The 26,836-nt window shown below is 35.1% G+C and overlaps 2 protein-coding genes across 3 annotated transcripts in view; one reads left to right on the top strand and one right to left on the bottom strand.

Moving 5' to 3' along the window:
- The first annotated feature begins 210 nt into the window (after positions 1 to 210).
- LOC125897815 (glycerophosphodiester phosphodiesterase domain-containing protein 5-like) lies at positions 211 to 26,836 on the top strand. Of its 2 annotated transcripts, XR_007450524.1 has the most exons (17): positions 211 to 349; positions 2,856 to 3,076; positions 3,480 to 3,583; positions 5,823 to 5,916; positions 6,638 to 6,697; positions 9,203 to 9,301; positions 9,397 to 9,490; positions 9,897 to 10,042; positions 11,839 to 11,921; positions 12,125 to 12,275; positions 16,602 to 16,826; positions 17,156 to 17,313; positions 17,412 to 17,559; positions 17,740 to 17,822; positions 17,943 to 18,022; positions 24,141 to 24,282; positions 26,701 to 26,836. XR_007450524.1 is itself a non-coding variant. In XM_049591260.1 (16 exons), the coding sequence occupies exons 2-16, from the start codon at positions 2,903 to 2,905 to the stop codon at positions 24,221 to 24,223; spliced, it is 1,782 nt and encodes a 593-aa protein (XP_049447217.1). In that variant the 5' UTR covers positions 212 to 349; positions 2,856 to 2,902; the 3' UTR covers positions 24,224 to 24,607. The 2 variants fall into 2 exon arrangements, 1 of the variants encoding a protein (XP_049447217.1); XM_049591260.1 differs by lacking the exon at positions 26,701 to 26,836 and having other exon boundaries at positions 212 to 349; positions 24,141 to 24,607.
- Positions 26,450 to 26,836, bottom strand: part of myo7ab (myosin VIIAb) — a 61,281-nt gene continuing 60,894 nt past the window's right edge. Inside the window, exons 48-49 of the mRNA XM_049591278.1 lie at positions 26,698 to 26,817; positions 26,450 to 26,588 (exon numbers count right to left, since the gene is read on the bottom strand). Of these exons, the coding sequence (XP_049447235.1) occupies positions 26,496 to 26,588; positions 26,698 to 26,817 (213 nt within the window). The 3' untranslated portion in view covers positions 26,450 to 26,495. The remainder of the gene's footprint in view (positions 26,589 to 26,697; positions 26,818 to 26,836) is intronic.

The following is a 26,836-nucleotide window of genomic DNA, read 5'->3' as shown; positions in this document are numbered from 1 at the left end:
AAAGCATGTTTTATTGTTGCATTTAGTTTAAATTTTACCTTTCACAACGAAATGATGCATCTACTGACAGTTTTAGGAAACATTCATAACAGTGGTTTTGTGTGTCCTCTAATCTACTATCTGTGTAGTATACCACATTGTAATAGGCCATATGAATCGGAAAATAAAAGACTGGTGTTGTATTTTTGAAGGCAAAATATTCAGCTTCCGGTACTTGTTAAACTAACTCTGGTTAGTTTGAGACAAGCTCCTCATCCGAGGCCACCTGCTCCACATCGGGTAACCGAGGAAGAAGGGCGCACTGCGGCTTCATCTCTGCCCTTTGTCGGGAGGCAGATCCGACCTGGAGGTATGATAACCTGACATGTTCCTATCAGAATAATACACAGTGACATCGGACAGACTGAACGTGTTTTGGCATCGATGTGTGTTTGGTGATGATCCGCTTCATGCTGTAGCTCCGACCGGTCTCAATAGGTCCCGTTCTTTCTTTTATGTCGAGTGTACCACCAGACCACGTATAAAAATCGGCCAATTTTATAATTTTCACGCTTGCTCGCCAAAGCGAATCACTGATTAAACATAAATAACATTTTAAACGGATAAGTAGGATGCAGGCTTTAATTCGGCTCGCATACAACACATAAAAAAAAGCCGCGAACCACATCTGCATATTGGGATAACATCTGGTGACACGCTTGACGATCAATGTTTGACTAATGCCGACGATACAATCAACATTAAAGTGTTTGGTTATTGAATAGGCTTTGGCATCTTTTCCTCTGTTAAATAGCTCCTTCGTTGCAAGTTGTGATACAAGAGACAGCTTTGTTTTTCGCAGCCTGCAAACAGTCCTATTAATTATTCAATGTTTTATTGCCTAGGCTATTAGGCCACAGAATATTATTTATGTAATCAACAGGCTGTTATTGTTTGGTTTGTTATAAAACATAAGTTTGTCTCAGCCATGGCAGTTAAAGGTACACAACAGAAGCTATAAAGGTTTTACAAGGTTTTTACAAGCTTATTTTTTGAATTGTTTAACATATGCACATGATACCATTTATATGTACAATTATTATTAAGTGAATTGTAATAAAATGTATAGTTTTAATGTCACTAAAGGAGGATTACAACTAGCTGAGCTGCCCTTTATCTCCAGCAAAGATAATGACCTGAAACACACCTGAGTTGAACAAGAGCTGCCCAATGAGAAGAGAACTGACAAAATGAGCTGATGAGGTCAGGTCAGGGGCAGATCTGGGACTTATCTGGGGAACTGCAACTCAGCAACTAGGAAGATATTTCTGGTGATTTCCTGCCTAAAGGAACAAAACAAACTGTAACAATAGTTCCCAGTAACTGAGTTTCTGCCCAGTGAAGCCACATTTCATCATCACTTCCTGAGACAGGCTGATTTGTATCAGGAATCTATAGAGGATTTTATACTTGAGATTTTGTGAATGTATAGTTGTCATTTTTCAAGTGTGCACAGACGTAGGATATATAAAGGTGTCATAGTTCAAGCAAATTTAATTATAACTTTTGTTTTGTACCAGACCGGTTACACAAAACGTATGACACTTAAGACTTAATTTCTCCTAGTTGAGGTACTTACACAGTTGCACAGATTTCCTTAAAAGGCTTCCTTAGTTAGGAAAAACTAATTTACTTCGTTGACAGTGGTAAAGGTTTCCATGGAGACTGTTTGCTTGGACTCTCACTTGTGATGCCTGTTATCGTCTCACAAAGTTGTCTTATAGTTAGATAGTGAAAAAAAATGGCAGAAGAAAAGGAGACAAGGAAACCATAATGGTCAGAAGAGGAAAAGATTATACCTCTGGAGGAATACAATCATAGAAAGCACAAACTGCATAGTAAATTTGATCCCCAAATACCAGAAAACAGAAAACAACTGTAGGAAGAAGCAACAAAAATAAAGTCAGTCAAATCTAAAGTGTAAAATCAAAAGCGTATCCATCGGTTTCTCCTTGTTGTAGAACACTCTTCTCAGGTGTGTTAGTTTTGTCTCTTTATCACCATAAACTCAGTCATGTTGCAGTTAAGAAAGTCAGTGGTACCTTTAAGTTTTTTTTTTTTTTTTTTTTTTTTTACCTTGCTTTGGTTGCTAAAATCTTTTGTACAACAGTCTAGGGAGTTCTTAAGTATGAGACCAAGACAAGGAGAAAACCATAAATACTTAAGTAAACATTTTAAGGAAACCTTAAGGAGGAGACTTGAGGGTGTTTTGTGCAACTGGTTTTATGTTGAGGAAACCTTAACGAGGACTTAAAGGAAAATGTCAACATAAGAAAGCTTAGCATTGTCGTCTTACAGTAAGAGGGTTCCTTGTTCGAATCCAGGATGTTGGAACCCTTCTGTGTGGAGTTTGCATGTTCTCCTAATGTCAGCGTGGGTTTTCTCCAGGTACTCCAGCTTCCTCCCACAGTCCAAAGACATGCAGGTTAATTGGTGACTCCAAATTGTCCGTAGGTGTGAATGTGAGTGTGAATGGTTGTCTGTCTCTATGTGTCAGCCCTGTGATAGTCTGGTGACCCATCCAGGGTGTACCCTGCCTCTCGCTCAATGTCAGCTGGGATAGGCTCCAGTGCAAGGCAAGCTCTTCAAACAGAGTGCCCCTGGTGGGTCAATAAAGTTGTCTTGTTTATCTGAATACAGTATTTTATCTGAAATGCAGTGGAGTAAAAGTAGAAAGTGGAAAACAGACTCCAGTAAAGACCAAATTTGTATTTGAGTGCAGTCCTCAAATTAATGTACTTAGTTGCATTCAAACACTGGGAGAATTGTTGTATTTCATTTGAGATTTTCATGTCTGTGTTTTGTTTTTGTTTCAGGTGTGTGTGTGAGCAAGATGGAGGGTGTGTCAGAGTGTGTGTGAGCCATGGCCTCCACGTTACCCCAGCTGCAGTTCGGCCGACTGCGTGGGGTCCGGGCTAAACTGCTGCGGCGCTACGAGCACCGACCTTTAGTGTCGTGTCTGGCCGGTCTGTACAGCTGCCGGTGGGGACGCTACGAGAGGGGCTGCACTCAGCCGGGAGACTGCTGCTGCAACAAGGTCAGACAACTGCAAATGTGCACCGGGCCACGTCAGGTCCATAATTAATGCAATAAGTTTTATTTTTTTCTTGTTCACAGCATCTTTTACATAAGGTGTACCATCAATGTCAAGTCACCAGGTGGAAATAGTTTTCAAACAAGGCAGGAAAACAATTAAATTCACTTTAAAAGTTCATTTGTTTTACAACTGTAGCTCTGATAAACAGCAGAGTGAGACCAGAGCTTTTTTTACAATCACAGCTTTCCTGTTTGAATTCCTCGCTCTTCAGAGAGGTCAAAGACCATTTGTTCATCTCCATGAAAACAAGGCAATAAATGGGGAAAAGAAAAGGACACGTGCCATACATATTAAAGGGCATTTTACGAACAAAACAACAACTTGTGTTTCATGTTTCCGACAGCTGGAAGGTGTCAGCTTTGCTCTGCTGGTGACGTCTTTCTGCTTAACACTGGTGTTTCTCTACTTCTGGGGACAAGCAAAGAACGACTACAATGACTTTGACTGGTGGGTGGAGTAATGCTGCTGTACTTATTGTAGTATGGTGCATAGGTGAACATATATTATGTGCGGGTTACATGTGTAACCAGAGTGTATGAAAACATTGGTGTAGGTTCCCAGGATAAACTGGAGATCCTGGTCCTCTGCTAACCCTCCGTTCATCCCACTCTCTGCTCTGTGTACAGTTTTTCTGCTTCATATTAACTAATACCACCTGACTACAGATTTGCTGTTTGGTAATGTGATTGAACAGAATTTAAGAATATGCAACATACATGTAGAAACATGAAATGAAGACAATCAAGGTCTTAAAGGGAAGAAGGACAGAAGAACAGGCTGTGATGTAATCACTCACAACAATATGCACTGTCAATTTATGTCCACTGAGAGTTATTATTTTGCCACTGACAGCCTCAGATTATTATTGTATAAGTGTCTGACAGCATTATTGAAAAGATCTCAGCAGAGATAGATCTTTTTGTTGAAGAGGAAGATCCTTTTTGTTAAACCAGAAACAGCCTTGAATTCACCATTGCCACACCCACCAGACTTTATTCAAATAAACAGTAATTTTATCATCATGAAACACACCTTGTTCAAAGTTGATAAAAACAAAATAAAGCTCACAAAAATATCTCTATTTGTTTTTCCACTGTTCCAACAATCATCTTCTCTGGTTTGATTGAAATAAACTCTTAAATCTCCCAGTTAGATGTGGAAAAAAAAGCTACCTCTATACACGCTAAAATTACTGATAATTTGAATGGAGTCTGGTGGGTTTGACAGTGGCAAACTCAGGGCTGTTTCTGGTTGAACAAAATGGATGTTACTCTTTAACAAAAAAGTTTATCTCGCTTGCATAATGTTGTCAGACTTAGTGTAACAATCTGAGCCTGTCAGTGGCAAAAACAAGCACATTTAGTGGATGGAAATTAACGATACAAACAATCCCCCAAGGGGTTACACTGCAGTTTGATTTGTGACTGCCAGCTGCAGCCCTCTTGCTCAACGCTGCATCCCTTTCAAAAATTGTCTCCATTAGTCACTGAGACACAAAAACATACATGGGAAACAGCAACAACAATAATATTCAATTTACCCTTTTAAACTAGATTTTAAAACAGGGACCGTCCTCAAGCACCTTTTCAATTAAATTGAGCAAAAGTTCTATATAATGTGTGATACATAGACAGCCCAAACACTGAGATATTGGAAAATTATCTTAATGGTCAAATTGGAGAGTGTTCCAACAATTTTGATATTGCACATTTCTAAGTAGAATGACTCACCACAGACAATAAAAAAAACTGATGTAGTTGAATTTAAGATATATTTGATTTTAGTCTCTTTATGTCTCTATGGTGGCCTGCCAGGGCTGCACAATATGAAAAAAATATGCTATAATGAAATGATGTGGTTGAATATTGTGGTAACCATATTGCTTGCGTTAATATTAAATACATGTTAAAGTGTACTCAGTTTTTGCTGATTTCAGTATACTGCTAAAATATAACAAATTGCTTGTTGAATTAAAAAAAATTAAAAATATCTTTCACTGAATTAATTGAACGCTGAACTGAACGTAAAAGACATAAATAAATCGCAAGTTGGCATCATGATGACGATTAAAAAAAACAGTATATTGTGTCGCGTTATCGCCTACCACATGAAACTACATCAGCTGACTTTATTTTGTTTGATTTAAAAAAATATTTACATAATTTTGGGGGGGCATGTTGTGCCTTTATTTAATAGTGATAGTGGAAAAATGATAGGGAAGAAGGATGAAAGACAAAAGTCCCTCAGTTGTGTTTTATGGCCGGTGCCCTAACCCCTGAGCCACTGGGGTACCCTTGTTTTAAAGCTCTTAAGTCAGCTTAACCCAGTTAGGAAGTGAGATTTAATTGGTAACGTAGCATTGATGACACAGGATTCTTGCCATGGTTACCTACAGAATACCTTGTGCACATACAGTAGCAGTGATGCTAAAATGTTAGCATGAAGCCATCTATCTCTCAAACACCAGTGTATATTAATTGTATTATTATTGAGGTGGAATAATGGATGATTTTGTTAAATGTTGACAAATGAGACAATCTCCAAGAAAGACTATGGTGTATTATTAAATAAGTTAGCATCTCAAAACCTTCCCTGTCTTTCAGGCTATATATCTTTTGTTTATTGATGCATCCTGGTTAAAATCACCAATAGTCTCTCTGTTTTGACTCTTGACTGTCCTGTGCAGGTTTAACTTTGGGAACTTGGGCTTCTGGTTTCCTTGGTCTGTGGTGCTGCTGGTCATTGCCGCAGGCTTCTTCACCTACATCACCGTACTAATGGTGAGACAGAAACACAACACTGAGGGTCTGACTTGTCTAAATTAGTGTCGTCCACTTTACTGGATTTAATATTCTCTACGTTCTTCTATTGTATATAGCACCATTTCTATGGAGTGTATATCCTCGTATTTAAAGACAGTTTTGTGCAGCTGGTCATTTTTGTGTTCTTGGGTGATGTTTTTGTCCAACTCGTGGCTATGTTTGTTTGTTTTTTATAATAAGGAAATAGTTAAGTAGTGTATATGGAGTAGCGTTGTGCCATATCAATTTGTTCATGATAATATCAGTATAATTTGTAATATGATATGAAAAATTCATATCGTGATACTCACAATATTTCCACTTGATGACATATTGATGGCAACAACAAGCATGACTGAAATTATTACCGTGCCTGTGGTGGTTCCAAAAAGAGGAGCAGCTTCAGTAGTGTAATAGGCTATTAGCTAATGTTGGCATCAGTAGCTCGGACTGACAAACCTGGCTCTGTCAAAAAGTTAACTAAAATCTAACGTTTATACAAAAGTATTGTGTGAATGTTTAAACATTCCATTGTCTTGTATCTAGTGTCTCTGTACAGGTGTCCTGCACTGTAAAGGTCTGACTGTGCAAATGTTTTACTATGACTCCACATTTTCTCACACATCAGATTTAATTAGTGTGTGTGCGTGTGCATGTGCGTGTGTGTGTGTGTGCGTATGTGTTTTATTCCTCTATGCAGCTGCTGGCTGTTTGTTTGCTGTCAGAGGGCCAGAAGCTTTATTTACACTGGAGTCACAAGGTAACCGCTCCCTGTCTCTCCTACACTTACAGTTTTTATGTTAACTGGAGGTTCAATGTATGTAGAGCTCAAAGTAACGTGTTTTAAGAGATTACAGTAGCTTTTGATGGATCGTCCTTACATGTTCATCACAAACACCAAACTATAATTATGTAATCACTGTGCCAACACTAAGTGATTCATAGGGCTTCACAAACAGGCAAACAGTGTTAAGTTTGACAGGTACTTTAGATTTGGTCTTAGACTTAAGGCCTTTGCACACTGAGTCCATTTTTTTTTCGGATGCGTATTTTTAATCTGTCATCCGAAAAACATTGTTATGCACAAACACCTTGCACACTGAGTCCGGTGTGTTTTATTGTTTTATTCATGGTGAAAACTTGCAATAACTGACAAAATGAAAAGACAAGTTACCTATCTGGCTGTCACCACTCCCTCCCTGTCTTTCATTTGGCACTGCAGCTGCATTAAGGGGCGGAGCTGTCCTCAGTCCACACATCCTCCTCCTCTTCATCCTCATCCACCTGAGTATTACTATCTGACCTGTTGAAAGTAGCTGTCTGAGTTATGAAATGATTCTGTGCACCTTGTTCCTCTGTCTTGTCATAGCTGTTTCCCACTGCCACATTTTCTTCACTGATTATTAGTCAAATGTCTGATGGATGTGATGATCTGAAATTTTTAATGACGGACTCAAGTTTTGGACTCAGTGTGCAAATGTGATTGACATAACGTGAAGTCATATTTATTTTCAGACGTGCGACAATTTCGGATGAAAAAATGGACTCAGTTCGCAAAGGCCTTTAGTCTGGAGATGAAAATGCTTATTAGCTTTAGTCATATTTTAGTAATTTTTATCCTTCATAGTTTTAATCTATTTTTAGTTGACAAAAATTGACGTTTTAGCTTGTCATAGTCTTGTTTTCATCATGGAAAAAAGGTCATTGACAAAAAAATTTTCATCATCGTTTTCGTCAATAAAGTTAATACTAGTGGTAAACTTACCTCCATCTCACCAGTGCCCAGATCTCCCTGCTTATCTCCTAGTGAAAATCTGCCGGATGAAGTAAAACGTGTCATACAGCAGATTTCTTCTGGCTCTAGGGCTGTTGGTCAAACTACTTTGTTGTACACAAAGAATATAGAAGTGGATCAAGAGAGAGCCGCCCCTTTCTCTCTCAAACTCAGACCAAACTCAAATTAAACCGTAAAACTGTGCAGTTCTGATCAAATACAAACTGAGATTCTGTTACTGTATTGTCTTTTTTCTCACCTAAAATGTCTTCAGAAACATATTTTACTGTACTGTTTGGCTGTAGTAGTAGAATTTGTGAACGGGAAGTGGGCACCATACTGTTTCCTGTATTGTAAAACTGAAGGCTGAAAAAACTTTAGATCAAAGGGTAAAACTAAGCAGTGCTGGGGCGCCCGGTGACTCAGTGGGCAGAGCAGGTGTCCCACATGCCAAGGCAATGTCCCTGCCACAGCGGCCGCGGGCTCAATTCCTGTGATGGTCACAGAAGCAAGTTTACAGTTGGTAAACAATGGAGGAGAAACTGGTGGTAGCGGTTGCTGGATACCCAGAGCTGTACAGCCCAACAACAGACAGCAAGTTGTCAAACTGACCCCGAGTCAACCTAAAATATGCCTGGAAACAGCAGACATTACAGCAGACATTGAGGGGAAACTCCTGGACCAACTGGTGGTACTCCCCAGGCTCAGGAGGGGCAGAGGAGTCTGAGTTCTTACAAAACATTTCCTGGGTCTACACAGCCCCTCATTTTCCTGAAGACAATTGTAGGTTCACGTTTTATCAGATGGATGAAAAGAGTATCGACTTTTGTGTTAGTAATAAGTAATAAATTCGCTACATTTGTGTTTTTTCAGCACTGTGTCTCTTGGATACCTGCTGTCTGTGGTCTGACAACTGGTCGCTCCATTTTTATAAAGCCCCAACTGCACCTGAGAGTTGTGGGGGCCTATAAACATCACCTACAGGCTAAGGGCAGAGTCTTTGCAGAAAAATACACCACTTCTCACTGAGAGTGGATCATGAATGATGGAGAGGGATTATTCTTTTTTTTTTTCCTTTTTTTTTTTTTATATATGTTTTTTTGGGCATTTTTGCCTTTAATGGACAGGACAGGTAAGCGTGAAGGGGGCAGAGAGAGATGGGGGATGACATGCAGCAAAGGGCCACAGGCTGGATTCAAACCCGGGCTGCTGCGGCAACAGCCTTGTACATGGGGCACCTGCTCTACCCATTAAGCCACTGACGCCCCAGGAGAGGGATTATTCGGTACGAGTCTGTTGATTGGTACTTAGGAAAATCCTGCACAGTTTATCTTTAAATAAAGGGTCTGAATATTTTCTCCACCGCTGCTGTTTAACTAACTGCCAAAAAGAGATAGAGCTGTAAAATGTATTTATATTACTCTACAACAGATTCATAGAACTTAATACTAATTGACCCCAGAATCATGACTGTCTCCTGTATATTGTCAGATTGGGATCTTAGTGAGTTTGACGTTCTCAGTCGTAGCCACCGCCGTCTTATCTGACCTGTGGAGTAAAGAATGGAAGACGCTACTACTTTCCTTCCAGGTGAGACTCCTCTTCTTCCTCCACAACAGCCTTCACTTGTTCCCAGTGTTGGTTCCACTCCTGATGTCAGGGTTTGTTTTGTGTCCTCATCATAGGTCACCGCACCTTTTTTACATGTGGGTGGAGTCCTACTGGTGACGGTGCTGGCTTGGCCGATAGCTTTGCATTTCTTTCGCATGAACAGCAGAGGTATGGTGCACAGTTTAGGTCATTTGATTTGCAAAATAGTTTTGTAGTTTTATCAGTGAACACTGTCTAGAATGCAAAAGGTTTGATATAAAAGAAGTTTATTTGCTTTCTTGCTCAAAGTTAGATCACAACCACTCATGCTAAATATGAAGCTACAGCCAGCAGATGGTCAGCTTTGCTTAGCATAAAGAATGGAAACAAGAGGAAGCAGCCAGATGTCCCAAAATGCTGAACTATCCCCTTAAGAATTAAAAAAATAATGAACTTCTTTTTTTAGTTGTTATGAGAATAATCCTGAAACAAACAGCAGTACACTGAAATAAAGCAGATCATCCCACCATATCAAGAAAATGTCCCCTGACTTTAAAAAGATTGGAACCAAGAGTGAATGCTGTTTGTGTTTCAGTAAGGCGGGGCCTGATCATGGGGGTGTACCTGTCCATCCTGTCGGCCCTCTACCTGGTGCCCCTCGGCTTGTATTCTCCTTGTATTAAAGAGGACGGGTCCCTGGGCCCCGCGCCGGCCCTCATCGGCCACAGAGGAGCACCCATGGTGAGCAAGAACAGTTACTGCACAAAATAAAATAACAAGCACGGCCATTCTGCTGTAATTGTTTTATCTAGCTATTTTTCCTGTGATGTTTTAAGCCAGATTGTTTTACTGAAGGACTTTTGCTGTGCTGCTCCACTGATCCAGTCTGATCTATGACTCTAGTCCTCCTCATGTCCTCCCCTCCTTCTCTCCTCCTCCCTTCAAAGGCATTGTTTTAGGTAAAGCTAAGGTATAGAAATGTGACTCCACATCAAGGACCTACTATGATACTGAAAACAAGTCTCTCTTACATTCACGGTGCCTAATGTTTGCATTTAAAAACATGCTAACATCTGGCTTTTTAATGTAATGTGAAAGATTATAACCAATATTCACACCCGGGTCAAATGACTCTGCAGCAGCACAGTATTAATCAGCCCCGGCTCCAATCAGCAGAAACTGCTCCTTTTGGAAATTTTAATCGCATCACCACATGTTACGTTTCCTGCACCAGCCCTTCATCAGACATGAACAAGATAAGGAGACACACACCTATATATACAACCAATGGTGGTCGCCCAACAGATCATGTGATAACACATGTAGCTGTACAGAAACACACTGCAAAACCACAACAAAATCACACCACAGGAATACATTACATTTACAAAAAATACATTTACAAAAAGGCCAGGAGTGCGACTAAAAAACATCAGGTGAAAATGTCATAATGACATGCAAATAAATTCAAGGTGAAATTGTTGACGATATTTTTAGAATTAATTTAATTTTTCAAAAATTGTTTGAATTTTTTTTTTAAATAGAGGCACCTTTGATACTTCAAAAAGTAGTGATACTCAATGAGAAATACCACAGCAATGTAACAAACAAAAATAGAGCAGCATGTAAACATATAACATACTTCCATAAATAGTAATAAAACATTTGTTTAACCAAAGATAACCCTTCCATTCTCATTTTTTTGAGGGTCATTCTGACTGAAAATATAAATACCTGTAATACCGTGATACTGTGAAACCATGATATTTTCTGAGGCGGTTATTGTACTGTGAAAATCTCATAACGTTGCAACCCTTGCTGTGACTAACAATTATATTATCTTTTTTAATAAGTAAATTAATTTTCTACTTTCATCGTCAATTATTCTTCCAGTTATTTTCTTGATTGTGTGGTTAGGAAAAAAAAGGTAAAAAAAAAAAAGCATTGTGGCAAAAAGGCCTTAACATATTCATGTCATCTTTCCCAAAGTGATGTCTTCAGTTTGCTTGTGTAGGAAGAGATTTTTAATTTACTGTCACATATGACAAAGAAAAGCAGCAAATTCTCACATACTCACACCAGAGAATATTCTGCATTTTTGTTTGGAAAAACAACTGAAACAATAAGTCTATTGTCAGAATAGTTGCCGACTCATTTTCTGTCAATCAACAAATAATCAACAAATTAATGTTTCTCAAATTATTTTTATCCACACCAGCAAAGTGAGTGAATTATTTGACTCAAATATTACATCCAACAGAAAATTTTTAGTCCTGGATACAAGACAAAATCCTGCAAAGCAGTGTCATACTAAATATTTTTAGGATACTGTGTGGGCCTGGTGTTCTGAAATGACACTGCTCTCATCCTTCCCTTCTCTGCTGCCTGGAGCCCAGAAACTATACTTCCCCCTGTAGTTCTGTAAAATGTTTACACTCCTAACAGAGAGAGTAACTACATGTGTTGACTACAGCTGCAAGTTGCTAAACCTTCTGCATGTGAAAACACTGATGTGTATTGATTCTCTCCATTTGCAGCTTGCTCCAGAAAACACACTGATGTCTTTCCAGAAGGCCGTGGAAGCAGGAAGTCATGGTCTGGAAACAGATGTCACGATCAGGTCAGTCAGCTATATAGATAATTAGTTAATGTGTTCATCGCTTTGACATTGCAGCTGGTAAATGTTCTGCTCATTTTAATTACTTTATATATTGCTGGGTGGTTTAATCCATATTAATACATCATGATTGATTTATTAGTTGATAGTTGATAGTACGACTCTTAGTCACACTGATCAACACTGTTTACATGTCGTGGTTGTAGCGTTGATGGGGTGCCCTTCCTGATGCATGACCACACACTGCGACGGACCACCAACATCCACCAGGTTTTCCCCAACCGGACTGACACTCCGGCTGCCATGTTCACCTGGGCTGAGCTGGAGAGCCTGAATGCTGGGGCCTGGTTTCTCTCTGTGAGTCCAGTACAATAGAAACATATTGAAGTACTTATTGTAAGTACTGTAAGTAAGTATTGTATTGTATTGTATTGTATTGTAACACTTATTGTGTTTTATTTTGTCACTTACATCAATGCTGAGGGAGGAGTTATTTTATGAGACTTATCTATATTAATGGTTGTAAATTAGTTTGGAACAGTTGTTAACAATTTTCGTTTTAAAGAAACATGAATACTGAGAAGGGGAAGGAGTGCACACTTCCTCCTTTTCAAGCATGTCTGTTGATGTTTTTTATTTTTTGTTTTGCTCGAAATAAAGTCATTTATTCATTCATTCATTGTTAGAAACTGCAGAATAACAGCTTATGATATTTTATTGTGTCCTGTTTTGTTGACCAAAAGCTGAATTCATTATTGTAGAAAATAATTATACAATACATCAATAATAGAGATGATCAGAATCAGTTTTATTGCCAAATATGATAAATTTTCCTTGGTGTTCAGTGCATGTCATAAAACATGGAAACAGGAAAAAAAAATGAAAGTACTGCAACAGTTAGGAAAAATAAATGAAATGGAAAAATTGACAATAAATATATACATTTTTTAGAATAATTAGTTGCAGCACGAACTCATTTTACGTGAAAGTGGCTTTGGGTAAAAGTTCACTTTAAATGAAACAGGAAAAAAGAAATGTAGTATAGTATGTCAAAAAAGGTAAAAAAAAAAAAAGTCAGTATAGTATGTCGAAAAAAGTAATACTTTAAAAAAAAGGTAAAAAAGTCATAGTATAGTATGTAGACAGTCATATTGAAATGTATGTTGTACAGTATGTTAAAATAAACTGTTGAAACTTGTAAAATAAGTCATAGTATTCCTTGCTGAAAAAGTCTTACTGTAGTATGTCGGAAAAAAGTGAAGAAAACTCATAGTATACTATGGCGACATAAACTGTAAAAAACTCTGTCAGAAAAATGTCAAAAGTATAGTACAGTATGTCGTCCAAAATACTATAAAAAAGTCAGAGAATACTATGTCGTCCAAAATATGATAAAAAAGTCACAGTATAGTATGTCATCCAAAATATGATTAAAAAAAGTCACAGTATAGTATGTTGTCCAAAATATGATAAAAAAGTCATAGTATAGTATGTCGTCCAAAATATGATTAAAAAGTCATAGTATAGTATGTCATCCAAAATATGATAAAAAAGTCATAGTATAGTATGTCGTCCAAAATATGATTAAAAAGTCATAGTATAGTATGTCATCCAAAATATGATAAAAAAGTCATAGTATAGTATGTCGTCCAAAATATGATTAAAAAGTCATAGTATAGTATGTCATCCAAAATATGATTAAAAAAAAGTCATAGTATAGTATGTCTTCCAAAATATGATAAAAAAAAGTCATAGTATAGTATGTCATCCAAAATATGATTAAAAAAAGTCATAGTATAGTATGTCTTCCAAAATATGATAAAAAAAAGTCATAGTATAGTATGTTGTCCAAAATATGATTAAAAAAAGTCATAGTATAGTATGTCTTCCAAAATATGATAAAAAAAGTCATAGTATAGTATGTCATCCAAAATATGATAAAAAAGTCATAGTATAGTATGTCTTCCAAAATATGATAAAAAAGTCATAGTATAGTATGTCATCCAAAATATGATTAAAAAAAGTCATAGTATAGTATGTCTTCCAAAATATGATAAAAAAAAGTCATAGTATAGTATGTTGTCCAAAATATGATTAAAAAAAGTCACAGTATAGTATGTTGTCCAAAATATCAATAAAAAGTCATTGTATAGTATGTCATCCAAAATATGATTTAAAAAAAAGTCATACTATAGTATGTTGTCCAAAATATGATTAAAAAAAAGTCATAGTATAGTATGACATCCAAAATATGATTTAAAAAAAAGTCATACTATAGTATGTTGTCCAAAATATGATTAAAAAAAAGTCATACTATAGTATGTTGTCCAAAATATGATTAAAAAAAAGTCATTGTATAGTATGTCATCCAAAATATGATTTAAAAAAAAGTCATACTATAGTATGTTGTCCAAAATATGATTAAAAAAAAGTCATAGTATAGTATGTTGTCCAAAATATGATAAAAAAGTCATAGTATAGTATGTCTTCCAAAATATGATAAAAAAGTCATAGTATAGTATGTCATCCAAAATATGATAAAAAAGTCATAGTATAGTATGTCATCCAAAATATGATTAAAAAAAGTCATAGTATAGTATGTTGTCCAAAATATGATAAAAAAGTCATAGTATAGTATGTCATCCAAAATATGATAAAAAAGTCATAGTATAGTATGTCATCCAAAATATGATTAAAAAGTCATAGTATAGTATGTCTTCCAAAATATGATAAAAAAGTCATAGTATAGTATGTCTTCCAAAATATGATAAAAAAGTCATAGTATAGTATGTCATCCAAAATATGATTAAAAAAAGTCATAGTATAGTATGTCGTCCAGAATCATAAAAAAAAGTCATAGTATAGTATGTTGTCCAAAATATGATTAAAAAAAGTCATAGTATAGTATGTCTTCCAAAATATGATAAAAAAAAGTCATAGTATAGTATGTTGTCCAAAATATGATTAAAAAAAGTCACAGTATAGTATGTCTTCCAAAATATGATAAAAAAAAAGTCATAGTATAGTATGTCTTCCAAAATATGATTAAAAAAAAGTCATAGTATAGTATGTCATCCAAAATATGATTAAAAAAAGTCATAGTATAGTATGTCTTCCAAAATATGATTAAAAAAAGTCATAGTATAGTATGTTGTCCAAAATATGATTAAAAAAGTCACAGTATAGTATGTTGTCCAAAATATCATGAAAAAGTCATTGTATAGTATGTCATCCAAAATATGATTTAAAAAAAAGTCATACTATAGTATGTTGTCCAAAATATGATTAAAAAAAAAGTCATAGTATAGTATGACATCCAAAATATGATTTAAAAAAAAGTCATACTATAGTATGTTGTCCAAAATATGATTAAAAAAAAGTCATACTATAGTATGTTGTCCAAAATATGATTAAAAAAAAGTCATTGTATAGTATGTCATCCAAAATATGATTTAAAAAAAAGTCATACTATAGTATGTTGTCCAAAATATGATTAAAAAAAAAGTCATAGTATAGTATGTCGTCCAAAGTATGATTAAAAAAGTCACAGTATAGTATGTTGTCCAAAATATCATGAAAAAGTCATTGTATAGTATGTCATCCAAAATATGATTTAAAAAAAAGTCATAGTATAGTATGTCTTCCAAAATATGATTAAAAAAAAGTCATACTATAGTATGTTGTCCAAAATATGATTAAAAAAAAGTCATTGTATAGTATGTCATCCAAAATATGATTTAAAAAAAGTCATACTATAGTATGTTGTCCAAAATATGATTAAAAAAAAGTCATTGTATAGTATGTCATCCAAAATATGATTTAAAAAAAAGTCATACTATAGTATGTTGTCCAAAATATGATTAAAAAAAAGTCATAGTATAGTATGTCGTCCAAAGTATGATTAAAAAAAAGTCATTGTATAGTATGTCGTCCAAAATATGATTTAAAAAGTCATAGTATAGTATGTTGTCCAAAATATTATAAAAAAAGTCATAGTATAGTATGACATCCAAAATGTGATTAAAAAAAGTCATAGTATAGTATGTCGTCCAAAATGTGATAAAAAAGTCATAGTATAGTATGATGTCCAAAATGTGATAAAAAAGTCATAGTATAGTATGACGTCCAAAATGTGATAAAAAAGTCATAGTATAGTATGACGTCCAAAATGTGATAAAAAAGTCATAGTATAGTATGATGTCCAAAATGTGATTTAAAAAAAGTCATAGTATAGTATGACGTCCAAAATATGATTAAAAAAAAGTCATAGTATAGTATGACATCCAGAATATGATTTTAAAAAAAGTCATAGTATAGTATTACGTCCAAAATGTGATAAAAAAGTCATAGTATAGTATGACGTCCAAAATATGATCAACATGTCATAGTGTAGTATGATGTCCAAAACGTCATAAAAAACATTACCTTTCTGTGTTAGTTACATTTTATCCTTTTATATATTCCGACTGTAATGCAGCACAACACCAAGGCACATGTTGTTTCTGACTCTGAACAGCAGATTTGAGACAGTTAATCAAAGTAGAAAGTATTGATTATCAGACATGTTGCAGTTAATTCCTCACCACTACAGCTGTACCACAGCATCAGCTGGCACATTCAGAACGCAATGGCCTGCATGTTATGTCACAGTGTTAATTAGGTATCGATGGTTTCCTCCACCAGCACAATCCGTTTGGTACAGCTGGCTCTCTGGGAGCAGAGGACCGAGTGCAGGCGGGGAAGCAGTCTGTGTGCACCCTGCAGGCCTTCCTCCAGCTGGCAGCTCAGAGAGACAAACTGGTGATCTTCGACCTCTACCGCCCACCCAGAGGTCACCCGTACAGGGATACCTGGATCCAACGCACACTGGAGGTCATCCAGAACGAGTCCTCCATTCAGTCCTCACGGGTGAGTACGTCCTCCTTTATTCCATCTCATGATGTTTCAACAAATTGACATTAAAGGGACAGTTCACCCCAAAATCAAAAACATATTTGTCCTCTTACCTGTTGTTGTTTATCAGTCGTGTTGGAGATGTCTGCCTTCTCTCTGATACAATGGTCAGAGTGCCAAAAAATAAATTTGAAAAACTCAACAGCAACGTCTTTTTACAGAAATCAGAAACCCCTGATGTCCAGTGTGGCACCCTTTTTGTTGTTAACTGTGTGTGTGTGTGTGTGTGTGTGTGTGTGTGTGTGTGTGTGTTTGTTTGTTTGTGTTGGACACCCATTCACCAGGTGCTGTGGCTGCCATCAGACCTGCGGGCTCTGGTCCAGGAAATCGATCCCGACCTCCAGCAGACATCAAGCAGTCGGCTCCCTCTAGAGGAGCTCCAGAGCAACCACATTGTCAAACTCAACCTGCACTACAGCTCCATGTCCTCTGAGCTCACCAGGTTACACAGTGTGTGTGTGTGTGTCTGCGCGCGTGCATCAAAGATGACCCTGGTATTTCTCTTGTAACACATGATGATTTCTCCTCTCTTGTGTGCAGCGAGTTTGCTGCAGTGAACATCAGCACCAACCTGTATGTGATCAGCCAGCCGTGGCTCTACTCTCTTGCCTGGTGCACTGGAGTCCAGTCAGTCACCACCAACGCTCCCCAGCTCCTCAACGCCATGAGCTCACCTCTTTTCCTCATGGTAACACTTCAAATACTTTGTGTTGATAATACTTGCACAACTTTTACTTGTAGTGGAGTATTTTTATACTGTGGTGTTGTGACTTACTTCCAGCACTGCTCCTGAGTCTTGGTGCATTAAACCTTTATGTAAATGCATTTACTGAAGAGCAGTATGTTTACTTTTATCTCTGTCTCTCAGAGTCCAGACCAGTACAACCTGATGTGGATTCTCACAGATCTTGTGTCCCTTATCCTGATCATCATCATCTTCATCTTTCACTGGTGAGTCACACACATGAAGTTAGAAAACAAGGATGTTAGCGGGACATCCTTACCTGTCTGTGTTCTGAATAAGATGTAGGTGTAGCACTGACGGGGCTCGCATGATGTCTCTGCTGGCAGGTGGCGAGAAAGAGGTCTGGCTTTCAGCTCGGGCAGCAAAATCACTCTGGACAATGGCACTTACAGCAAGTTTAAAACAGGTAAGATAATATAATGTGATGAAAGGAAGAACCAAAGAGGTTATTCCTTGAGATACTTTTTTTGTCTCTTTTTCTTATTTCATGGCTACACACCAGGTTTTTCCATCTACTGCACTGTTATGTACTGTACTCTCTCCCCCTTTCACGCTTGTCTGTCTTATCGCCCCCCCCAAAAATATCTTTAAAAATAATTAAAAAAAATAATAATTTTAAGACATACTATTTTTTGACATACCGTGCTATAACTTTTTTTAATCACTGTTTGAAATACTACATCATGATTTTTGGCATATAATACAATGACCTTTTCATTTCTTAGCATAGTATGACTACTTCATGGCATTTTTTGAAATACTGTACACTGACTTTTGTGAAATTTTTTTATGTCATACTATGACTCTTGATTAAACTTACATGGCATATTATTCTATGATGTTTAATACATTATTTGGTATAGTATCTAGAACACTTTTTCATTGTTGTAAAGAAAATATAATGGCATACTATACTATGACTTTTTTATATTTTGGGTGGCATACTATACTTAGACTTTTTTTAATCACATTTGGGACGTCATACTATACTATGACTTTTTTTTAATCACGTTTTGGATGACATACTATACTATGACTTTTTTTAATCACATTTTGGACGTCATACTATACTATGACTTTTTTTATATTTTGGGTGTCATACTATACTTTGACTTTTTTTAAATCACATTTTGGACGACATACTATACTATGACTTTTTTTTAATCACGTTTTGGACAACATACTATACTATGACTTTTTTTAATCATATTTTGGACGTCATACTATACTATGACTTTTTTTATATTTTGGGTGTCATACTATACTTTGACTTTTTTTAAATCACATTTTGGACGACATACTATACTATGACTTTTTTTTAATCACGTTTTGGACAACATACTATACTATGACTTTTTTTAATCATATTTTGGACGTCATACTATACTATGACTTTTTTAATCACGTTTTGGACGACATACTATACTATGACTTTTTTTTAATCACGTTTTGGACGACATACTATACTATGACTTTTTTTTAATCACTTTTTGGACGACATACTATACTATGACTTTTTTTAATCATATTTTGGACGTCATACTATACTATGACTTTTTTTTAATCACGTTTTGGACGACATACTATACTATGACTTTTTTTTAATCACGTTTTGGACGACATACTATACTATGACTTTTTTATATTTTGGGTGTCATACTATACTATGACTTTTTTATATTTTGGGTGTCATACTATACTATGACTTTTTTTAAATCACATTTTGGAAGACATACTATACTATGACTTTTTTTAATCATATTTTGGACGTCATACTATACTATGACTTTTTTTATATTTTGGGTGTCATACTATACTTTGACTTTTTTTAAATCACATTTTGGAAGACATACTATACTATGACTTTTTTTAATCATATTTTGGACGTCATACTATACTATGACTTTTTTTTAATCACGTTTTGGACGACATACTATACTATGACTTTTTTTCATGATTTTGGACGACATACTATACTATGACTTTTTTATATTTTGGGTGTCATACTATACTATGACTTTTTTATATTTTGGGTGTCATACTATACTATGACTTTTTTTTTAATCACGTTTTGGGCGACATACTATACTATGACTTTTTTTTAATCACGTTTTGGACGACATACTATACTATGACTTTTTTATATTTTGGGTGTCATACTATACTATGACTTTTTTTTAATCACGTTTTGGACGTCATACTATACTATGACTTTTTTTTAATCACGTTTTGGACGACATACTATACTATGACTTTTTTTAATCATATTTTGGATGTCATACTATGACTTTTTAATCATTTTGGGTGTCATACTATACTATGACTTTTAATCATATTTTGGATGTCATACTATACTATGACTTTTTTAAATCACATTTTGGAAGACATACTATACTATGACTTTTTTTAATCATATTTTGGACGTCATACTATACTATGACTTTTTTTAATCATATTTTGGATGTCATACTATACTATGACTTTTTTTAATCACGTTTTGGACGACATACTATACTATGACTTTTTTATCACATTTTGGACGTCATACTATACTATGACTTTTTTTTTAATCACGTTTTGGACGACATACTATACTATGACTTTTTTTTTAATCACGTTTTGGACGACATACTATACTATGACTTTTTTTAATCATATTTTGGATGTCATACTATACTATGACTTTTTTTTTAATCACGTTTTGGACGACATACTATACTATGACTTTTTTATCACATTTTGGACGTCATACTATACTATGACTTTTTTTTATCATATTTTGGACGTCATACTATACTATGACTTTTTTATCACATTTTGGACGTCATACTATACTATGACTTTTTTTATCATATTTTGGAAGACATACTATACTATGACTTTTTCTTAATCATATTTTGGACGACATACTATACTATGACTTTTTTTAATCATATTTTGGACGACATACTATACTATGACTTTTTCTTAATCACGTTTTGGACGACATACTATACTATGACTTTTTTTAATCACGTTTTGGACGACATACTATACTATGACTTTTTTTAATCATATTTTGGATGTCATACTATACTATGACTTTTTTTTTAATCACGTTTTGGACGACATACTATACTATGACTTTTTTTTTTATCATATTTTGGACGTCATACTATACTATGACTTTTTTATCACATTTTGGACGTCATACTATACTATGACTTTTTTTATCATATTTTGGAAGACATACTATACTATGACTTTTTCTTAATCATATTTTGGACGACATACTATACTATGACTTTTTTTAATCATATTCTGGATGACATACTATACTATGACTTTTTTTAATCACATTTTGGACGACATACTATATTATGACTTTTTTTAATCACGTTTTGGACGACATACTATACTATGACTTTTTTTTAATCACGTTTTGGACGACATACTATACTATGACTTTTTTTTAATCACGTTTTGGACGACATACTATACTATGACTTTTTTTTTTATCATATTTTGGACGTCATACTATACTATGACTTTTTTATCATATTTTGGACGTCATACTATACTATGACTTTTTTATCACATTTTGGACGTCATACTATACTATGACTTTTTTTTTTATCATATTTTGGAAGACATACTATACTATGACTTTTTTTAATCATATTTTGGACGACATACTATACTATGACTTTTTCTTAATCACGTTTTGGACGACATACTATACTATGACTTTTTTTAATCATATTCTGGATGACATACTATACTATGACTTTTTTTTAATCATATTCTGGATGACATACTATACTATGACTTTTTTTAATCACATTTTGGACGACATACTATATTATGACTTTTTTTTAATCACGTTTTGGACGACATACTATACTATGACTTTTTTTTATCATATTTTGGAAGACATACTATACTATGACTTTTTTTAATCATATTTTGGACGACATACTATACTATGACTTTTTCTTAATCACGTTTTGGACGACATACTATACTATGACTTTTTTTTAATCACGTTTTGGACGACATACTATACTATGACTTTTTTTAATCACGTTTTGGACGACATACTATACTATGACTTTTTTATATTTTGGGTGTCATACTATACTATGACTTTTTTTTTATCATATTTTGGACGTCATACTATACTATGACTTTTTTTTATCATATTTTGGATGTCATACTATACTATGACTTTTTTATCACATTTTGGACGACATACTATACTATGACTTTTTTTTATCATATTTTGGACGTCATACTATACTATGACTTTTTTTAATCACGTTTTGGACGACATACTATACTATGACTTTTTTTAATCATATTCTGGATGACATACTATACTATGACTTTTTTTTAATCATATTCTGGATGACATACTATACTATGACTTTTTTTAATCACATTTTGGACGACATACTATATTATGACTTTTTTTTAATCACGTTTTGGACGACATACTATACTATGACTTTTTTTTAATCACGTTTTGGACGACATACTATACTATGACTTTTTTTAATCATATTTTGGACGTCATACTATACTATGACTTTTTTTTAATCACGTTTTGGACGACATACTATACTATGACTTTTTTTAATCATATTTTGGACGTCATACTATACTATGACTTTTTTTTAATCACGTTTTGGACGACATACTATACTATGACTTTTTTATATTTTGGGTGTCATACTATACTATGACTTTTTTTTTAATCACGTTTTGGGCGACATACTATACTATGACTTTTTTTTAATCACGTTTTGGGCGACATACTATACTATGACTTTTTTTTAATCACGTTTTGGACGACATACTATACTATGACTTTTTTTAATCATATTTTGGATGTCATACTATACTATGACTTTTTTTTTAATCACGTTTTGGACGACATACTATACTATGACTTTTTTTTAATCACGTTTTGGGCGTCATACTATACTATGACTTTTTTTAATCATATTTTGGATGTCATACTATACTATGACTTTTTTTTTAATCACGTTTTGGACGACATACTATACTATGACTTTTTTATCACATTTTGGACGTCATACTATACTATGACTTTTTTTTTAATCACGTTTTGGACGACATACTATACTATGACTTTTTTTTAATCACGTTTTGGGCGTCATACTATACTATGACTTTTTTTAATCATATTTTGGATGTCATACTATACTATGACTTTTTTTTTAATCACGTTTTGGACGACATACTATACTATGACTTTTTTATCACATTTTGGACATCATACTATACTATGACTTTTTTTTTAATCACGTTTTGGACGACATACTATACTATGACTTTTTTTTTAATCACGTTTTGGACGACATACTATACTATGACTTTTTTTAATCATATTTTGGACGTCATACTATACTATGACTTTTTTATCACATTTTGGACGTCATACTATACTATGACTTTTTTAATCATATTCTGGATGACATACTATACTATGACTTTTTTTAATCACATTTTGGACGACATACTATATTATGACTTTTTTTAATCACGTTTTGGACGACATACTATACTATGACTTTTTTTTAATCACGTTTTGGACGACATACTATACTATGACTTTTTTTTAATCACGTTTTGGACGACATACTATACTATGACTTTTTTATATTTTGGGTGTCATACTATACTATGACTTTTTTTTTATCATATTTTGGACGTCATACTATACTATGACTTTTTTATCACATTTTGGACGTCATACTATACTATGACTTTTTTTTATCATATTTTGGAAGACATACTATACTATGACTTTTTTTAATCATATTTTGGACGACATACTATACTATGACTTTTTTAAATCATATTCTGGATGACATACTATACTATGACTTTTTTTTATCATATTTTGGAAGACATACTATACTATGACTTTTTCTTAATCACGTTTTGGACGACATACTATACTATGACTTTTTAAAATCATATTCTGGATGACATACTATACTATGACTTTTTTTTAATCATATTCTGGATGACATACTATACTATGACTTTTTTTAATCACATTTTGGACGACATACTATATTATGACTTTTTTTTAATCACGTTTTGGACGACATACTATACTATGACTTTTTTTTAATCACGTTTTGGACGACATACTATACTATGACTTTTTAGCACAATTTTTGACTTTTTTGACAGTTATGACATACTACAGTATGACCTTTTGATTTTTTTTTTTTTTTTAATTCCTTTCTGGGTTTTGGACTATTTGACTGAGAACTTAAGACATAGGTAGAAGTCACCATGGGCTTTGACAAGTCTTCGGCATTTTTCTGCTGTTTTTTGACAATTAACCTATTTATCTAAAATATAATCGGCAGCAAATATCATGTTTATGTAAGGCAGTGAGTCATTATCTGCTGCTACAGCTAATTTCTTTTAGACTTCTATATATTCCTAATTATTTATCTCTAAAACCCTCCTATAAGCCATCTTTATCTGAACCTCCAAAACAGAGATGAGTGATATATGGTCAGTCTCCAGCACCAACTCCCAAGCAGAGAAGACGCCCAGCCTGGCGACCATGACTGAGCACTAACATCTACCTCGGAGAAGAGTCGACCCGCCGCCCCCCCCTTCTCTCCATACTGCCAAACTGTAAGATCTCAGCACAAAACACTGTCAAGTGCACTTTGATGTAATGAAATAAAGTAACAGAAACATTTCATCACCTTGTTAGGTGCTGTTTTATCACACAAAAATCCAAATGTTCCTCCAGGGTTTTTACACCGTATGAGACATGGATCAGTTAATTACTGTCACACAGAGAATTTATATTCTTATGCAAAATATGTAAATTCAAGCACTTTCTATGACCCAGGTCTGTTTGTCTATTTTCAAAAACTGTCAATGTATTTCCCCTCAAAGTCAGAACTCTCAACACTGTTCTCCTCAGGATGAATGTTTAAATGACTTTTCGATGGAGAGTGTAAGAGGGAAAGGAAGAGCAAGGACAAGAGGAGGATGGGGAGGGAGTGAAAGGTGCAAGGAGGTGGAGGAGGAGGAGTGAGAGAGAGAGTGAGAGAGATGGGGAAGGGAGTGAGGAGGTGAGAGTGTGAGGAAGAGGGGGAGTGAGACAGACACTGAGAAGAAAAAGATGCTGTAGGTTCTTACCCCTCTAAAATAAAAGCAGGAGCAGCAGCAGTGGTCGTCGTCTCCTCTGAACATCACTGAGATCACAGCAGTGAGAAACAAACTTGTGTGCTCTTTGTAAAACATCATTTATTTATGTCTACATCAGGACACGTGGTCACATGGTCCAAAAACAGAGCTATGATTATGACTCAGTGCTTTAAAAATCAATGCTAATGGTTTGTACATTTAGAAAAAAGACACCATCTACAGTCTGTGTACACATGTTCTGACTACTGTGGATCAACACATACAAAGATGGAGGTGGTGTTTGAACTTTGTGGCACACATATGGTCTGTTTCCTTGCACATGCACGACTAAACAATGCAAAACAAAATCATTGGGTTATATGTAAATACATTTAAATCCAGATTTCTTTATGTCCAAGTCTGACTGTGTGAACTGTCAATTTATCAAATGAGAAGAGCACTAACAGATGTGAGAGAAACTTTGGTTTGGTCTATAGTGTAGGAGTCAAGAGCAACTCTCTATTTGATGCCAGTTTGTTAAACTTATAACTGAGCATAAATAAGGATGGAAAAAAGAAGCTACTTCACAATACAAACATTAACAAATAGACTTCTGTTTTGGGTCCAGGTAACTGCTGATCTTTTTTAACAACCTTTTTTTAAAGCAGAAAGTGAGAAATTAGATTTTCAATCACAGGTTTTCTTGTCTTGACACTGATGCCAGCATTTGAGAAAACACTGGCATTAAATTCTCTGAAAATGTCTAAAAAATAAAAAAAAGCTGTTTGTTACATCAAACAGCACAGAGATAAAGTGAGAAAACCCAATGATAATTTAATGAAATACCACAGTTCAAAAGTTTGGAATCAGCTGTTGTACTGATGTTTTTCTTCTTTCCGCCAATAACATCTGATAGAAGAGCAAAGCAAGCTAGCGTGCTTGGTTGAAAAGGAAAAATGTCAGATGGCAGAGGTATGATCACATAATCCAGTTTGAGCTATTACAGGTGGTGTGTTCTACCTTTTATTTCCCAATTGCTCTTGGAAGGTAGAACAGAGTACTGTAAACAAACTGTTACCTTGCCTGAATTATGGGCGCAATTTCCACTGGTAACATGGGGGCTAGGAATAAGGTGGATAACATGTTTGTTTCGATCTCACATCCTCTTGACTTTGTCTGCTTTCCTCATTTCTGTTTCTCTTTTGTGCACTTAGCTGAATTTCACAGAATAACATCTACTTGTAAGTGATTTTTTTACAACCTAAAAGCATGACAGAACGTTCGACAGCAGAGTTTCCTCTCAGACATCTGACTGGACCCTATTGAGCTTTTTTGCAGGCGATTCCAAACCTCTGAACGGTGTTGTATGTCAGACATCAGATTAGATGACTAGCAGTTTACAGTGATTATAATGCAGACAAGCCAGTCATCCAAATTGCCATGTTGCGTTTGGTACGGTGGGAAAAGTTCACTTAAAGGCAATAGGTGAGTGTTTAAGACAGGGCCGATACATAATAACATAAATGAAAATGTTGGCATTACAGTGTCACAGTTAACCACCAAATGTCTGCCTCAATAACCACTTTGTGGGACAATTCAGTTTCATGAAATAAGTGCCGCTGTTAACATGTAGTCACACTGTTTGTGTGTGAGGGAGAATGCTGCACTGACTGAGTGACCATATATCGATGCATTTCCAGCCATTCTGCTCACTTGTTGCTGCCCCGGGAGGTTCGCTGTTTGGTCATGGTGGTCAGCATCTGGCTGATGTAAGAGGTCAGCAGGTCGTCCATTTTGTAGCCCTGAGGGGTTACAAATATATTTTATTCATTTATTAGGATGTACTGTATGGCTCTATTGCTCTTCTGACTGCTGTGGTGCATCTACGTCATATTAAACTCTGTTTCTCACCAGCGAGGTCTCACACAGCAGCTTGCTGCCTCGGACCAGGTTTCCGATGGTGATGTGGAAGTACGTGTTGCCGCTGCTCCAGTTGGAGATCTTAGTGAAGGGGTGAGTGGTGAGGATGTCCTGCAGGAAACATGACAAG

This window comes from Epinephelus fuscoguttatus, linkage group LG12 (assembly GCF_011397635.1).
Source record: "Epinephelus fuscoguttatus linkage group LG12, E.fuscoguttatus.final_Chr_v1".
Lineage (NCBI taxonomy): Eukaryota > Metazoa > Chordata > Actinopteri > Perciformes > Serranidae > Epinephelus > Epinephelus fuscoguttatus.
This window is presented reverse-complemented; position numbering and strand designations above follow the sequence as displayed.

Excerpts from the sequence above, each read along its gene's own strand:
- LOC125897815 (XM_049591260.1), top strand. The coding sequence starts at position 2,903 with ATGGCCTCCACGTTACCCCAGCTGCAGTTCGGCCGACTGCGTGGGGTC. Across the intron at positions 6,698-9,202 it reads ATTTACACTGGAGTCACAAG|ATTGGGATCTTAGTGAGTTT; the intron begins GTAACCGCTCCC and ends GTATATTGTCAG. Across the intron at positions 16,827-17,155 it reads CCTCCATTCAGTCCTCACGG|GTGCTGTGGCTGCCATCAGA; the intron begins GTGAGTACGTCC and ends CCCATTCACCAG.